At 23.6% G+C, this 18,532-nt stretch overlaps 2 protein-coding genes across 5 annotated transcripts; one reads left to right on the top strand and one right to left on the bottom strand.

The window, feature by feature from the left end:
- Positions 1-3,108: 3,108 nt before the first annotated feature.
- On the bottom strand, positions 3,109-5,649 carry LOC126899258 (thioredoxin-related transmembrane protein 2 homolog). Its single transcript, XM_050673956.1, has 6 exons — positions 5,283-5,649; positions 4,993-5,173; positions 4,736-4,925; positions 4,274-4,469; positions 4,064-4,206; positions 3,109-3,218 (listed from the first exon to the last, which is right to left on the bottom strand). Exons 1-5 carry the CDS (start codon positions 5,511-5,513, stop codon positions 4,084-4,086), a joined length of 921 nt encoding a protein of 306 aa, XP_050529913.1. The 5' UTR covers positions 5,514-5,649; the 3' UTR covers positions 3,109-3,218; positions 4,064-4,083.
- A 173-nt stretch (positions 5,650-5,822) lies between these two features.
- On the top strand, positions 5,823-18,290 carry LOC126899241 (zinc finger protein ubi-d4 B). Of its 4 annotated transcripts, XM_050673866.1 has the most exons (12): positions 5,823-6,078; positions 7,219-7,315; positions 7,630-7,739; positions 7,795-7,983; positions 8,075-8,250; positions 8,880-9,056; positions 9,120-9,204; positions 9,953-10,180; positions 15,330-15,535; positions 15,596-15,737; positions 17,583-17,695; positions 17,768-18,290. In XM_050673866.1, exons 3-12 carry the CDS (start codon positions 7,709-7,711, stop codon positions 17,894-17,896), a joined length of 1,476 nt encoding a protein of 491 aa, XP_050529823.1. In that variant the 5' UTR covers positions 5,823-6,078; positions 7,219-7,315; positions 7,630-7,708; the 3' UTR covers positions 17,897-18,290. The 4 variants fall into 4 exon arrangements, with proteins under 4 accessions (XP_050529823.1, XP_050529821.1, XP_050529820.1 ...); XM_050673864.1 differs by lacking the exon at positions 7,219-7,315 and having other exon boundaries at positions 9,953-10,132; XM_050673863.1 differs by lacking the exon at positions 7,219-7,315.
- The last annotated feature ends 242 nt before the right edge of the window (positions 18,291-18,532 follow it).

Raw genomic sequence — 18,532 nt, 5'->3', positions numbered from 1 at the left:
TAAATGTTTTTGTTTTATTCATCGATCATTAACAATAGCATCATGTTTTTGCATTACAGATTTCTAAATGCATGAATAAGAATAGTATAATAACCACCAAGTATCTTACTAAAGTATTATAAATAACATTATTATTTGAGTAACATTTACCAAGAACATATCTGAATTATAACGATTTCTTGAACAGGAATGTAGTGATTATAAACTATTTTATATAATAAAAAACGGTAGCACAGTAGGGTTTTATTATTTAATACATTAATATTTTTAAATATATTTAATATATTAATAAATTAACTACTATAGTAAAATGAAATTTAATATTGCTATCAATAATTTTTTATTTTTTGTTTGTTTATATATATTGGAATTAAATTAAAACGCGAAAGAAATAAGAATCAAATTCAAATTGTATGTACATTATGGAAAAAGTAGTTGGTTATTACTAATAAGTAATTTTATGAGATGATGGGCCTCAAACCCTGATTTTTACCTATAAGATGGTTGAGCTAATTTTAATTTAAAACTTCTAATCATTTAATAGTTTGATTCTTTTTTCTTCTGTTAAAATTTTAGATTCACAATACATACCCACAAAAGTTACACAAAAAGTAATTTATTTTGTTATTTGATATTCATAAAAATATTTTTCTATTAAATTGAATAATATTTTTACTATTTATATTTAAATTTGTTAATTATTATTGAAATAAAGAGTAAATTTAAAATCTAAAAAAACTATTTTTTTATTATTAACATCAACAATAGATTTATTTATGTGTTAAATTAGGTATACAAATACAATGTCGATATTATCAATGATTAATGTTTAGTGCATTCAGTGAGAAAAATAGATCTTTCTCATATATTTCAAAATTCTCTTGCATACAATTACAGGTCTATTCTTGAATGAATATTATTCTAAAAACTGACATATTATGTATAATCTAGTCTCATTTATTTAAAATTTTACTCATTGTGTCAACGCTATTTCCTGTGATCACAGTAAATCTTGTACGCGAAATCGAAAATTGTGAAACAGTTTATATAATTTACAAAGGTATTTTATTTCATTTTAAAATGAGTAAATCAAGTGTTATTTGGGATTTTTTTCAATTTGAAGCAGATAATATTCATGTAAATTGTGAACTTTGTCGTATAAAATTAAAAAATAATCATTCTTCGACTTCAAATTTAATTAGACATATTAAATCTAAGTATCCATTAAATTTATTAAATAGAAAGACTCATGTAATAGAAGTGACGATTGATGACCTAAATATTGCTCCATCAACTTCTACTTCTGTAAGTTAAATCTATATATCACAAATCACATGATTCAGAGTTTATTGATAAGACGTTATAAACTAAGTTCAATTCTCAGTAATCTACACTGAGTCATAGAATCACCGTACTATGGCACACTTTTTCAGCTCGTTCAGTTCAACAGAAAGAGTCAACTCTTTGAGTTGACTCACTTACGAATTACCCATCCCTAACTCCTATTCCCTTATTTAAATCCTAATTACTAGTATGATATATAAATGTAATATATGAATAATTCTTTAATAAATTTAAATTTATTTATTAAATATTTAATAAATTTGTTCAGCTTCGACGGCCATTTGTACATAGAAGATAGGTCGTCAGTACAAACTTTTTTTTAACTTCGATGCGAACCTGAGATGGTTTTAATTTTACTATGATGTGTTTTTTTTGTGTCTGTTACTACTTATTCTCAGCTCTCACTGATCCGATTTTGATGAACAATACTTCAAAATATCACAAATCGTATCTAGTCGAACACATTACCTTCAAAAATTGAAAAAATGTCTCTCGTTCCACATAAATGGAGGAAATCCCCTAAAAATTACAAATTTAAATATAAATCGGTAATTTTCGATATTTTTTCAATTTTTTTTTACTTAAAACTGCAATAACTTTTTTGGAAAATAGATGAATAGAACCAAATTTTTTTATATAAACATTAGGTAATTATCTTTCATTTATTATATACTTTTTGAAAATCTTACCTTTTACCTGCCCACAGAGAGAGATTCAAAACAATAATTTTTTTTAAAAAAAGTAAATTTTGAAAATATTCCGGACATACTGACACTTTCATACATATCTTAAATTAAAGCTTATATACTATACCTTAATATGAAAAAAGAAATTTCGAACTTTAGTTTGTCTTTATGGTGCAAATGACTACAAAAATATGTTATTTTTGTGTTAAAATTCTCAGTTTTGAAACATATTCAAAAGTTAAAAAAATGGATTTATTGAAACCGTTGCTATTTTGATTTTCAAAAAATTTATATAAAATGAAAAAGATACGCAAGATTTCTATATATGTGAAAAATTATTTTGATTCATTAATTTTTAATAAAGTTACGGTAGTTTAAAAAAAAACACATCATAATAAAATTAATGCCTTTACTCACCTTCACATCGAAGCTAAACAAAGCATTTATACTAAAAGCGCAATTTCACTAATGCTAAATGCTTTAACTCGCACACCATAGACGTAGCTTAAATAATATGTCTGTGGGTTATGATAAAAATATCACCCCATTTATAACATGAATATTATAATTAATACTTATAATATATAATTTTCGAAATATTTTTTACAATTATGAATTGGTTAGTAGTTACTTTTTTGATTAGTAATTTTTTTTAACATAAGAATTTTTCAAATATTTTCAAAAATTAAAAAAATTTATAAAATCATATTTTGATTTCAAAAATGTTTATTATTTTATTATACTTGTCTAAAGTTTATTTTTTATGTTTGGTTTATGAAATACTACTAATAAGGATACATTTGAATTAAATAACAAGAGTCAATAAGTTTTAATTAATAAGATATTAATTACAAAAATTAAATGATATTTTGACTAGAATATAAAGTTTTTAATTACAGTTAATGACTAGTAATGACACATGAAAATAGTACTTTGTTTAAACAAACAATTTTTTAATTTTAAATCACAAGTTCTATTAGAATTTACAATGAACTTATAAACCTTATTAACTTATAAAGAAGTATAATGCATTTTTTTTTTATTAAATTAATAAAAATAGTATAAAATATTTTTGAATTCAAAAGTTTTTATACATATTAGATTTTGTAGACTTTTCTAAATCAAAACTATATATTTGACACAATAAAATAATTCCATATCATTTCTTTTTTATTGTTAATCAAATACCTAAAACAAAATTTTTCAAATAAATTTTATGTAACTGATTAGCATATTTTATAAAAATTAAAATCTGAAAATAAAGATAGACATATGAAAAATACAGTGTTATCCGTTTATCGTGATCCACATGACTTATAAAATAAAAAAAATAAAAAATATTTTTTTAGAGGGTATTTTTACTTACATATATTTATTGATTTATCAATTATTAAGTACTTTTTCAATTTAACCTTATACCTTATATGGGTAATATTAATAAATACCCAAGATAACAGATAAATAAACACAAAAGGGACAAAGGAATTAATTTTTTCAAACTAATTTATAGAGATTTTTTGAGTAGTAAATACATGTACCAACCAGGCAAAAATGTGTACTGACCAAATACCAAAAAAAAGCGCAATAGCTAAATTTTCAACATAAATGAAATAAATAAACATTAAATATTTAACATTCCCTCCTCCTTTAAGTTAAAATCAAAATATAGGTGGTAGGATGACCCTCCTTATAATAAGATTTCATTCCCCTAAAAATTTGTCTACCCTATAAATGTATACAAATCCATTATAAATCAATTCTGATAATTTTAGTTTGGTGCACTGTCTTTTTCTATAAATAATTTTTGAGATTTCCAAAAAGTATAATAACTATAATAGTTTATCTACTCAATGATTTAAATTTAAACTATTGTAAATATGATAATAACAAATAATTATATAAAATATACAAATAATATAAAAAAATATTTTTATATGACATATACTAGCATATCAAGTACTGAGTAGTAGCTAAAAGCAGATGTGCACCTGGCACATCTCTTATAATTCATAAATTTTACATAATAATAATACCTTTTAATATTTTAACTCTCTTAATGAGTTTTTTCTTTATTTTTTGTCTTAGACTTTTCACTTATTTCAGAAAATTTTTTTTTTTCTAATAATTTACACTGGTTAAATACATTATTTAAATCAAATGCAGCTCTAAAATTTGCCTAGAAAATTTAAAGCAGTTGTATGAAAATTTATTTATTTAAAATAAAGTGTTATTTAAAGTCTTACTTCAGTAAAAAAAAATTTGTAAACTTTTCCTTTAGAATCAAATGTTGGACGTCTAAGAACCTCTTTGCCATTCTTGAATAAAATAACAGTTGGAAGTTGACGACTTAGTGATGAATCACTTACACTATATTTTTGACTAACATCTGGATATCTACTAATATCTATTTTACCAAATTTAAGATTTTTTGAATCATACCTAAAATAAACAATACATAAGATATAAAAAATGTTGAATTTTTATTTATTAAAAAATAAAGAGGTTGATAATTATTTGGTAGATAAACTGAATATTGAAATCTTACTAGATTGTATTTTTTTAACTTCTTATCTGATGTCATTAACATTAACATTGATTATAATCAAAAAACAAAAATATCCCTTATTTTTTGCTGTAAACAATTTCTAGCGAGATATAAGCAGACAATATAAAATTTAAACTACTGTTAATATCCAATATCTTACTCAACAGATAATTTTGAAAATATTGGAGCAAAGTGAGCACAAGTAGGATTCCAAACTGTATAAAAACATATTAGCCAAACTGTTTGTTGTTTATTTTCCTTTAATGCATCTTCTAAACTTGATAATGATCTGAAGTATATAACATTTTCAGGCCCTGAATATGTTGGTTCTGGTAAAATGAAACTTAAAACTTAAAGAAAAAGCACAAAATAAATTACTATTAAAAATTGTATAACTTTGTATTATTTATTACACACCAATAACAAACGCAGTGAAAAATAATCCATAACGAACATCAGCATAAAACCATAGTAGTATATTAGCACTCTTAGAGTAAATAAAACTAGAAGATAAATAATTAATCATTGTAACACTGCCAGCTTTTCTGGTTCGTATCATCACAACAATCATAAGAAAAATCAAAATTTCTAATTCCCTCTAAAAATATTTTTAATAGTTCTGTATTCTTTTTTTATTATTTAGAAGATTATAAGACTTATTACATACAAATAGCATAAATTAATTAAATATTAAAAATATAACTTACAGTATCTAGTTGACATGAATTTTCATTTTGAACAAAAAGAATATTACATATAATTTCACATTTTTTACAAAATACGTATGAACATGTCAATATAATATTAACCCAATAATACGGTTTCAATAAAATTAGTAGTTCTTTTTTTTGCACAATCATTTTTCTACAGTTTGCTGAATATCGAGTTAATTTGTCTATTAGTACAATAGTTGTTCCTAATAAGTATGTATGTATCATAAATTTATGTAATTGTTGAACAATTAAATAAATGCAGTTTAATATAGGTACTTCATGGTCAAAAATGAGAGACCAGAGCAAGGAAAACTATAAAAATACTTCACCAGAAAAATATTTTTGTAGATAATTATGAATGCCAAGCTCTTATCATTTGAAAGTCTACTACCGCCATCTACAGATATTTTAATCATTATGCGCCATTAATATGGTCGTTACCATAATCTATGTGGTATGAACACGTTCTTATACATTAACCAAAATGTTACCACACGTAACATAATTTCATAACAACAAATATCAATAATCTCATCGCTTTCCTCAACTAGTCATTAATCGTTCTTTTGCAATCAATCCTATACGCTTGCTAATTTTTTTAATAAAACTATTAATGTCTGTTTTTAATTTATTATGAAGTTAAATTTGTTTGTTATTGATTTTGTGAGTTTTTATCTAACAACCTAAATCGTTTGTATTATATTAATTTTTCTATGCAATAAATCAAACGTTCCACGATGGCTTCTGCCTTTGCCGAAAACAAACCAAACTTTGTTAAAGGAATAGGATGGTAAGCTTTTATATAGTAATGTTATAATTATATAGTTTTATTTGTATTAAATTAAATACAATGATATTAAATTTGTTATTATGTGTATAATAAACTAAATTTTTTGAAGCCGAAAAACGATGTTGAGACATATCCCTATACTATTTATGTTTATAAAGTTCATATAATTTTTTTCAATTATAAAATTTAGAGCTACCTTTTAACTAAGTAAACCCTTCAATTTAATTATTATATTTTATAGAATTGTAATTTAAACAAATTATAAATATAATAAAATTTGTGTTATGTCCCCATTCATGTAAAGTAAATTTAACATATTGCATCATTTTATTTACATGGAACACTTCTAACTGAGCAATGGTGTATGTTCATACACAGGATGAATTTTTAAAAATAAGACACATTTTATGTAAAGAGAAAAATGATTTAATTTAAAAAAGTTCTGTAATTTTATGAAGTTAAATAACTTTTTTTTATCCCTTTATGGATAAAAACTATACATTTAATTTTCTCAAATGAAAACCTCTATTGTTAACTTAGTATAATAAAAAAAAATTACAATTTTTTTTTTATCTGGTGGACCATTTATCCACACATTTATATATCTAAATCATTTTAAATATATACATAGAATAGCTTGTGAAATTTCAAAAAAAAATAAACCATAATATTTATATTTTTTTTAATTAGAAAATATACTTTTAGTTACCGATAACAAATTGAATCAGGATTTTTAAAGACACTAGCACTTTTATACTTTGGTGGAAAGAGTAGTGCGGGTCATAAATCCCTAAAGATAAAAGTAAACAGACCCCTTTATTCATTTAATAAAAGAATTAATTACTTTCAAAATTCTAGTACAAAATTTGTTATCGACCAGTCATTTTCTTAATTTAAAGTTAGTTAAACATATATGCTTCCATTTATACAACTTAAATTGATACTATTTTAAAATGGTAAAAGGTGGGATAGGATTTAATTTTTTTTTTACAAATTATAGAACATAAGAGGATATTATTAATTTCTGAAAAGAAAAAATAATAAATTTTTTAAGATATTGTGTGAATCTTGGTCAAATAATCATCCAGTACATTAGTATATGTATACCAGTAATTTGTTTTTATTGTGTGGTCTCTCAAGGTGGCTTGGTAGCAGCCTTTAATTGAAATATCCAATGATACATAGTACATGAATGGTCTTGTATTCAAAAATCCATCTACTAAGGTTAGGAGACACGGTATGTAATACTGCTTAATTATCCACTCGGTAACGAAAAGCAACAGTGCAACTAAACATCAGTGCTAAGACACCAACTGAGTGATTTACAAGCCACATCACCATCCTTTCTTCTCAAAAAAAAAAAACATTATTAACACATTATAATTTCACATTAAAACTATACAATTAGTGAAATCTTAAATAATTACAAAATGCCTAATGGAAATAACTTAATTTATTACACTATAATTGTCAAAATAATCATGTGTCTTTAGTTTATTATTAATAATTTTTTTTCTTCATTATTGACTAATATAACTTATGTATTTATAGTTTCATTAGTGATTTATCTTATCGAGAGGCTATTGAAAACTCAGTAAATTATAATACTCGATTATGTATAGAACGCAGAATGAGAATGCCATTTTTAGATACCCAAACTGGTAAGTATATTTTTTTATTAAATATTATTGAATTATATATTATGAATTTTTCTAGGCGTGGCACAAACACATTCAAGTCTTTTAATGCATGAACGACAACGAATGCCTGGACTTAATTCTGGACAAGTATATACGTATCCTTCTAAAAGATGGAGAAAAAAAAGAAGGCAATATTTGTTAAATTCTTGTAATAATAATTCAATTAGTTCATCTATTTTTAATTCTTCAAAACGTAAAGAATCAGGTGAGTTTAAATTGTCTAATAACTTAATATGTAATTTTATGTCATATATAGAAATAATCTTAAATAATGTAATTTTTATCATTGTTACTAGTTCTTAATAGTGGAGGAGAATCGGGTGATACAAGTTCATTTAATATTGATTTACATACTGGTGATAGTCAAAATGCTATATCTAATAATGAAGATAGCAAAGACAGTCTTGGAACTAATACAAATTTATCTAAAGATGATCAAACCAATCAAAATAGTTCAAATAATAAAGTTTCAGTATGTACATAGTCGAATACACTACTTATTTTTGGCTAATAAACTTATATGTTTACTTTTTCATAAATTTTTTATAAAAGTGACTGATACTTATTATTTAAAAAAAAATAATAATAATTTTCATGTCAGATTTCAAAAATTTTCTTATGATATTTGAAAATAAATATCTGTATAATACTTAGATATTTAATGTATTATATTATACAAAAAAAAAAAAAAATTATTTAAGAATATCATTCTTAATCAGTATAAAAACTAAATTCATTAAAGAAAAAAATTGAAAAAAAATCGATGGGGTGGTTTAATGCCATAATTGTACATAATAATACTTTTAATGCAAGAGAAACCTTGTGATATTTTTATTATTTCTGTTAAATAGTGTTATCTTAAAAATTTGTTATAATCAGACTAAGATATGTTACTGTACAACTAGATATAAATATTTTTAAAAATATTAATAACCTGTCTTCCAAAATCTATAATCTACTGAGACATATTTCAAAAATTATTACAACTTCAATTATTAAGTGTTCAAATAATTAACTGCTTAGATTTCTAAACAGTTTATTGTCTTAATATACTTATTTATTTATTATTATTTGTTAATTGAATTTGAAATTAAATTTTAGGACCAATGGTATTATGATGAATTTGAAATGCAAGAAATGGAAGGTTTTGAAGAGCCTGATGCAGATTCAGACTATGATTATGAAGAAAGTTATACTAAACGAAAAAAACGAAAAGGTAGTAAACCTGGTCGAAGTAATACTAACAATGAAGGAACAAGTGGCCGTCGTAGTGTTAAAGTAATTTTAAAACTGTTTAAAATATTCTTCTATAGTAACAAGTATTTATTTTTATATCTTAAGGGCTCAGCATCTGGACGAGGAAGAAAAAAAGGAATGAGTGGATTTATTGATCTTCAAGACCCTGATAAACCTTATGCTTGTGACCGTAAGTACATTTCAAATGTTTTATGTAATATTTATTGTGTAATAGTCTTAAAAATTTTCAAAGAATTTGAAATTGTATCTAATATTGCTTAAAGATTGTAAAATACTGATAAAATTTTGCAACTTGTTTAGACTGCATTGTTGTCTTAGTTACTTATATTTTAATTACCTAAGTTACGTTATATGAGGATACTTTACCTGAATGCATGTTGTGCCAAACACAATAAAGTTCTCTTTAAAATTATTACAATTTATTTTAAAATAATGAATGATAGGTAGGTATACTTAAAACTTATTTGTATAATGGCAAAAAAAATTAAATATTGATAACAAAAATGATACGAGTAATAAATACTTATATATATAGATACATACATATGTATTAATAAATTAAAAATAAAATCTATACTATTTCTTTAAGTTAGTACTTACATAATTTTAGACTTTCTTTTATATTTTTATGTATAATTTAAAGTCAAAAAGAAATGTTGAATAATTTTTCAATTACATAGAATTTTGTTTTAAATTAAAATTAATGTTTATTTTATATATGCTACTCTTCAACTTTTTAGCAGAATTGTATGTATATATATATTTACGTTAATTTGTTTTATCGTTTTGTTATTTGTTATCCTGCGGTTATTGCCCCGCTAGTATTTTAGTTAAAATTTTATTGCGTTTGAGTGTTATTGTTTGTCGTGATCATTATGCCGGCTGTATGAGGGTGTTAGCGTATGCTAATGTTTCAGTATGTGGAGCTCGTTACAAGACCCGTCCAGGTCTAACTTATCATTACACCCATTCACACAAGGATAAACCTGCTGACAATGTACCTGCAGTAGATGAAGAAGCCAGTCAAGAGGGAGGTTTAATATCAAACCCTGTGTCTCCACAAACAAATCAATATGATCATCAACAAACTACAACAGGTTGGACCAAATTCCAGGACAGTTATGTCACTTTTCTTAATACCCCTGGTAATCACTAAAATGCTTATAGTATAAACCACTTCTGGCTGCACGCACTATATGCTCTTGCTTATTAATATGAAATAATTTAGGGACTTGGTTTTTTATTTTAACGAGTACTTGATTTTTCTATAAATACTAATGGTGCATTATGAGTTCATAACTTCATTTTCTTTATGAATTAATAATTTTTAAATTAAATTCACATCAAAGTATAAAAAATAAATCTATATACATAAATTTTATTTGGTATCTTGTATATGTGTATCTTGATGACCATTAATGAAGCTAGAAAAATTTTACTATCAAAAAAATTATTTTGTTATGTAAAGTATTTAAATTTTAATGAATAAACCTTTATTATTGAACTAATTAGTATAAAAGTTTATTTTAATTTATTAGAATTTGTATTTTTATTTGTTATTCAGTTTTAATATTTGATATTTTTTATAAAATTATTATTTTAAAACTATTACTCAAAATATTTTGTTTAAATTTTAACATTCATTAAATAAAAAGTAACAAATAAAACTCGTCTCCTTTTGTTTTTTTTTATTTGCTTGTGAGACGTTGAGATTATGCTTTATTTCACATTGAAAAAAAATGTGGATGTTAATTGTTGTTCATTGATTTAAGAGATATTTTTAAGTATTTACTCATCTTAAAGGATAATTATTTAAAGAATATTATTTTCTTATTTTTTGATTTATATTTTTTATTTCCATATTTTGATATACTAAATAAAAAATCATACTTTCTTATGACTTTTTTATAATACTATAATAAATTATAAAATGTTTATCCTTTAATTTCATCACTATTAATATTTTAACAATAGTCCAATTCATTATTAACATCTACTTAGCTAGTTTTACTAACTATTCTGTAAATATGTAGAATAATATAGAACAATATTGACTCTTGAAATATTTTCCAAAAAAAATTATTATACTAATTAAAAATTAGATTGAATGAATACAGTAAAATTAAAAAGTCTTCTTAAACTTTTTTATTCATAAAAAATCATTGTGATAAGTTAATTTGTTATTAAAAATATTGAAGTACAGAATGTATTGTTTTATATATTTTTTTTTAGTGTTATGATCCTAATTAGGAGAAAGTTTTGACACAAACATTTTCATGTTAACTATCAAAATTATCCTAAAAGATGAGGTTTTTTTTAAATATTATGTATTCATAATATTTTTTTTTAATTAAAATTAAATACTAGTAGTAGTAAGTTTTTAATTAGTAACAACATAATATTTAATATAATTCATAATAGTTGAATTAATTTAACATATATTTACTATTCAAATACTCTTAAGAGCTTATGCTTTGCATGAAATGTCTATCTAGTTTTTTACCAGTGGGTATTGACAATTTTTCTCATACAATATGTATATGAAGTATGTTTTGTGTTTAGAACTTGGCCTTTATGAATGGTTTTAATTTTATTTAATAGAAAGTAAATATTTAATTATACATTCATTAAATATATCAAGCTTTTATAATAATTTAAAAAATTTTAGTGCACTAAAGATTATATTAGTTTTATTTAGTAATTATTTTTAATTGTTATTCTATACATTGAGATGCTTATAAAATTATTATTGTTAAAACTTAATTATAATATGTAATAATTTTTTTTTTTTTTTTTTTGCATGAAACACTTGGAAAAAAAATTATTTTTATTTAAGTTTATTCACATTAATAGTTAGATTTTTTAAGTTGTATATTGTTAGTAAATTTACTTTTTGGTAACTTAAAAAAAAAATATTTTGAGTTTAAATTAAAATTTTTAATGTTTAATTAGTTAAATATTTATTTTTGTTTAGAAGATTGATATAATTGATCAATGATATAATTTAATCAATGCTAAACATAACATGACATATGTTTGTTGAATTTAGTTATATATACATTTATTTATATATAATTTTTATTTTACTGAGTCATTTTTACATTTAGAATTCTAGTCACTTGTTTTCAACACAGTATATTGTTTGATAATAAAATTCTTTTCAACTATTATATTAAATAATTGTTAAATAGTTGAAACATAAGTAGTTTTTTACTGTATTTTTTTTAAATAGTTTTTCGCTTATTAACAATATAATAAAAACAGTATACATATTATTGAGGGGTACACGGAATTTTAAGTATTAATTTGTAGCTAAATTTATAAAAAAAAAATCTAAATTTATGGTGTTTAAAAATTATAATTATTATGAAAAATATTTAAATAATTTAATATGTTATAATTATAATTTTTTTTTTTTTTCATCTTCTTTGTACCTCTCATTTATATGCAGAGCTGGGCATGATATTTTTTCAAATAAATATGGCTTCAAATCCATGAACATGTTGGTTTTTGTTTTAAGTTCTTTAAATAAATTTTCTTCAAAGGGAATTGGAAATTTACAATAATTAATCATTTTTTATCAATCATGTTTGAAGTCTGTGTATTTTTAATTTAAATATGCTTGATTTGTGGCTTTTATTTAAACCTCTGTCTATGAATGCAAAATCAATATTATTAAGCTACCAACTCTATAATAAAATGTTGAAAAGAAAATAATATATTTAACATCAATGGTTGGTATTTGTCTACTCCTAAAAGCAAATAAGTGTTATAATATTTTTTTAATCTATTCATGATTTGTCCCAGCTCTGTGTATGCATGTGTGGCGAGTGCATATGCGCTTGAAAGTGACACTAAGAAAATATATTTTCAATTAGTAAAATAAAGCCCCTCTTTTTGTTTGTTTTTGTTTGAAGGCTAAGAAGGAGGTGGCAGACGTCTCGAATGACAGGAAAAATTATATTAAGGGTTTAGTGGTGAAGGTCTAAGCCATACCTTGCATACATCAATTTATGGCAACATTATCATTATCTTAATGCTGGTGGCAGTCACTTAACCACATGGTCTTAAAACCAAACTAATAACATCACACTAGCATAGAGTATTCTATTAAACATATATATTTTTGTTTTATTTTGTTTAAGTACATTATTAATTTATGGACATTAAACATTCCTACTTATATTAGTGAATTTTATATTAACTTTTACATTGTACTGAATTTGAATCATTCTGTATAGATAATTTGTAATATGTCCAAGTGTACTACTAAATAAAGTTGACTTGTTGTTAAAATTGCAATTTTTTAAATTATTTTTAAATAACAATTTTTTAACTATCATATTTTCTAATAAAACTCAATATCATAATTATCTGGGACAAATCATGAATATTTTCTTCCCGTCGAAGCCTGATTTTTTAAAATATATTTATATATAATAAAAAATATATATTTTATAACGCCTTAAGTCTAAATAAATATTATTGTGATATTTCTTAATATTTATCATTAACTACACCAATAATTTAGGCAAAAGTTATGTATATTTTATCAGTTATCCTACCATAATTATTGTTATTATTTAAAAGAGTTAATTTTTAACTTTATCTATTTATGTAAGATTCAAAACACCTAATGGTGTTGGTTTTATTTTATTTTATTTTTTTTTTTTTTGTGAATATATTTTGATCCAAAATTAATTATTGATATTTTTAGCTCAAAGTTACTAACTAATCAATTTGTTACTTTTTGATTTATTAAAAGATTTACTATATAATATTTTTATTTTTTGTATTAAGTTGAATTGGAGTACTAGTTATCTTAATATCAATATCATATGATTAAAAACAAATATATTTGTTCTTTAAATTTTGAAATTATATTACATCTGTAATGAATAAACAACGTTTATTTTAAATCCCAAGCAATAGTTTGTAAATTAAAATCATTTTCTATGCATTTAATTTTGTATACACATTAGATATATCATTAATTTCCATTATTAAATCTAAATTAAAATTCATATCATTATCTTTGTAAAATTCTTATACATTCTAGTCAATTTTAAAATTTTTTTTTTTATTTTTGAGTATTCTAATATACTTGACAATCTTAAGAAAGAAGTTAAAAGTTTGATTGGTAATATCCAACTTATACAATATTTTCAGAAAATTATATGAATTCATAGAATTTTTAATTAGTTAATAACTTTTATTTGACATTTAACTCTTATCTGGCAAATTTTATTAAATCAGTCAAAGTAATCACACAAATAATTTTATTGGTTATTATATTAATTATATTAGGTAGTCAAATTGTATTAATATCTAATGTAAATTTTGTTTGGCCTGTTTATAAGTGCATTTTTTTTAAATGATGTTATGTTAAATTATTATTTATAGATTCATTCAAACAGTTATCCAATAACTAACTTTAAAAAAATAGCGTGAATGTTATTTCACTATTTTTTTTATATGAATTTAGATTATTGATAAAGTGGAAGTGAAAAACAATTAAAAGTTTTACATTAAATACAATTTATTATTTGGCGTTTTATTTTTTCATTAATCATATTACACATGAATTGGTACTTTTTTTGCTATAATTTAATTTTTCTTCTAAGTTGCAATATTTTATTTTTTTCTTTGTTGATAAATTATACTTTTGGCTTTTTATAAATTGTGTTTTGTATACAATTACAGAGGTTTAAACTGCTTGTTTTATTTCTATTAAATAATTCTAGCTAAGGTAATGTAACTAAGAATTATGGGCTATGTATCAAATAGTTTTTAATATTAAATAAACTTAAACTTTATACTTTAAATTGTTTTTTTTTAATTGAATATTCCATTAATGTCAAGAATTTATCTAGATTTAAAATTTAAAATCCGAATAATCTATAAAAAGATTTAACTCAAATATATTTTATTATTCTAAGAATTAGTATTTTTCAATAGTGAAATAAAATTGCTTCTTTTTTTTTTTTTTTTTTTTTGCTATCATCTAATCTAAACAAATTATAAAGTCTCTTTAAAAGTTGTGGGAATTAAAATTTTTTTGAGCTAAATTTAAATCAAATACATTATAGTTTTTAATTGTCTAAATAAAAGTGAAGAGAAAAGTAAAAATTAACACTAGAATTTTTTATGCAAGATACAATACAATCACGTGTGGGAATTGAGTTTAGACTTTTCTATTATAATATGGTTTTAATGAATGCAATCTAAAATTTAACCCCAGTAATGTTGTGTAGTGAGATAAGGTTGGACCGAATCAATGGTAATGTGTTTTAGGTCCATCAACTAGCAGTAATAATAGTTCTTCTACAACATCTCCTGCTCCCCATTCAAAGCGTATGTCAGCCAGAATGACGCAAAATATTCAAAATACCTCACCTGTTGTTTTATTAAATGAAAATGATGTATCTACTAGTGCTACAACTTCGACATTTTCACCTGTTTCCACGCCACACAAAGCTAATAAACCTATTCCGAGAGAAGTATGAACCACTTTTTATTTAATAATTTTAATGTACTTCTAATAATGAATATTTCTTCAGGGCTGTGGCAAAGGAAAATCAGGAGGTAATAATAAATCAATCAACCCATCACCTTATTGTGACTTTTGCCTAGGTGATTCTGTATCCAATAAATCAGGTCAACCAGAAATATTAATTTCTTGCTCAGATTGTGGTCGTTCAGGTATAACCAATTTTTAATATAAGTATTAAATTAATGTCAAAAAATTCAAATCTCTCTTGAATTTTGATATAAATCTAATTCTTGTATAGATTTAAAGAGTTGTCTAATAATTAAACTTTTCTGAAATTATACTATCAGATAAATTTGAATGCTAAAAATATGTTAAAGATAATATTTTAAACAAATGCTATTCTGACGCAATTTTTTTGTGTTTTATTATTTATGGAGAAAATGACAATATAAGTATATTTGTTTTTAAAAGCTCATAAAATCAAAAAAATTTCAGCATTAGTTTTATAGTACTACAATATTTGTCGTTATTTTATAAAACTTTTATTATACTTTTTATTAGATGAAAATTTTTATTTTATTTAGTAGCTTCTTTTGCATTCAATAACTATCTATTGAGTATATCATCATCAACCTGAATTTTAAGAAAGGCTATCATTTTTCTCTTTTGTGTGTCAAATGAAACATGTGGGCATTAGATACCATTTATGAACACACATTTTTTAAATTGAGACTTCTGATATATTTTTTTTGACTGATAATTAAAATTAAAGTTTAAATCTTAGTATGGTGCCTGAAAAAAAAGTGGTGCATTAAACTAAGCTTTTACATATAGTCAAATAATAATAATTGATATTTCCTCTTTGTTGTAACAAGATTTTGAAATAGTAATATTTTTAAACAATGTAAAGCTTTTGTTATCCATCTAGCATAATAGATAGCTTCCAAAACTTCAAAGTAATGAATCAAGTATTTTCAGTTTAATATGATGCATAAAATGTATACAATTTAAAAATAAATATAAAGGTCTAGTAGTATTCAAACTAATCTAGATTGTTTAATTTTTTAATTTACAACATGAATTTTAAGAACCACTCTAGTGGAATAGTAGACACATTCTCTGTTTATAAGCTCTCAAGTTAAGCTGCCTAGATTATTATTAACATAGAGTAAGAATAAAAATTTTAATTAAAACTTCATAATATTTTTAATGTTCATCAATCCAGTGCTCTTTATACAGAAAGTAATAAAAATACATCCCATCTAAATTTTTACAATATAGTCAATCTAAAATTTTAATTTTGGCTAAAATTTGTGATGGTGTCACGTTTTCATAATCGTGAGAATTATTTTAATAAAATACAGACAGCACATCCGCTGCCTGAGACTGGTGAATTAACAAATAATATTTATTGCCAAATCGGCAATAGGTGTAATTATTATAAAAACCCAATAGACCTGACCATCGTGGTCAGTCGACTCCAGTGCCTTGTGTCATTCATCAGTCTCAGTACTCGGTTGTCGCTGTCCGGCATACTGTTTAAAGTAAAGTCTTTGTTTATTCCTTTTCTAACCTACATACTCTTTTCCTCGACATTTCAGAGTACTTGTGTCTTACACTTCGTCTGCACCTCGTACTCTGTTATCTTTCCTCACCTGGTACGCCTAGTATTTGTGTCTTGCACTTCGTCTGCACCTTATACTCGGCTACCCCGTTCTCTCTTTGAAGTACTTGTGTCTTGCACTTCGTCTGCACCTCATACCTAGGTGTTACTCTTATTCTCCCTTCCTATAACAACAGCCTTTCGACACCCACAGCTAACCCGGAGTGTCAGCCGAGCACGGTGACTGCTGTACGACAACACGCACGTGAATACCTAGACAGCAGGCACCACCTCCTCATATTCATCTTCATAGTTACACTTTCACTCTTTTACCTTTTTATCATTCTCTTTACTGTGTTACGACATGTTAAAACAATATTCTGGGTGTTCAAAGTACAAAAAATATTAAGAGTAACCATAAAAAGTAATATTTATCAATGTTATTTTTCAGGGCATCCTACTTGTCTTCAGTTTACGGCCAATATGATAATTTCAGTTGGTAAATATCGCTGGCAATGTATTGAATGTAAATGTTGTTCTATTTGTGGAACATCAGATAATGATGTATGTAGCTTAACTACGATAATTTCTTTTTAAATTAAAGTTAATTAAAAAAAAAAATTGTTTTTATTTTAGGATCAACTATTGTTTTGTGATGATTGTGATCGTGGTTATCATGTATACTGTTTGACACCACCTCTTACTTCTCCACCAGAAGGTTGCTGGAGTTGCCAGTTGTGTGTAAAAGAGTTTCACTCAAATTAAGTTTTATTATTAATATTTACTTTAAGTAACATACCATAATATAATCCTATTTCTACCAATGGTTATGAAATTATCTTAGGAGCACTAACCAAAAATTGTTAGTAAGATACATTTTTTATATGTTTAAATGAGCCATGGATGTAGATTTTTAGGGGTATTCAGTATTATAATATATTTTAGTGTAACTTTTTTGTACTTTTTTTAACTTTTGATTTGCCAAATTTTGCTTCTATGTATGCAGTATTGTAATTGTTAATTTTTATCTATTTGAATTATTAAGAAAAATTTTGACATAAAACAATTTTTTTTTATTATTATTGTATTAGTGTAATTTTTTTGTTTATTACAAACTTTTCATGTTATATTTATAGACGTGTGATGTGTGTTTTACTGATTTTTTAATTAAATTTTAAATAATCTAAAAAATCTTAATCTGTTAGACTATTGTGAACCTGATAATAGTTTTTAATAATTGATTTTACAGAAACCTGGATAAACATTGATTAATGAAAAATTTTTCATGATATATTTATTTTTTGGTAAAACATTAACAATGATTACATAATATTTAACATAACACAACATGTATTATATTCTTTAATAGGAGCCTCATCATATAAAAATGCTTTTATAGGT

Source organism: Daktulosphaira vitifoliae, unplaced genomic scaffold, assembly GCF_025091365.1.
Source record: "Daktulosphaira vitifoliae isolate Bord-2020 unplaced genomic scaffold, ASM2509136v1 Scaffold_2, whole genome shotgun sequence".
NCBI lineage: Eukaryota > Metazoa > Arthropoda > Insecta > Hemiptera > Phylloxeridae > Daktulosphaira > Daktulosphaira vitifoliae.
This window is presented reverse-complemented; position numbering and strand designations above follow the sequence as displayed.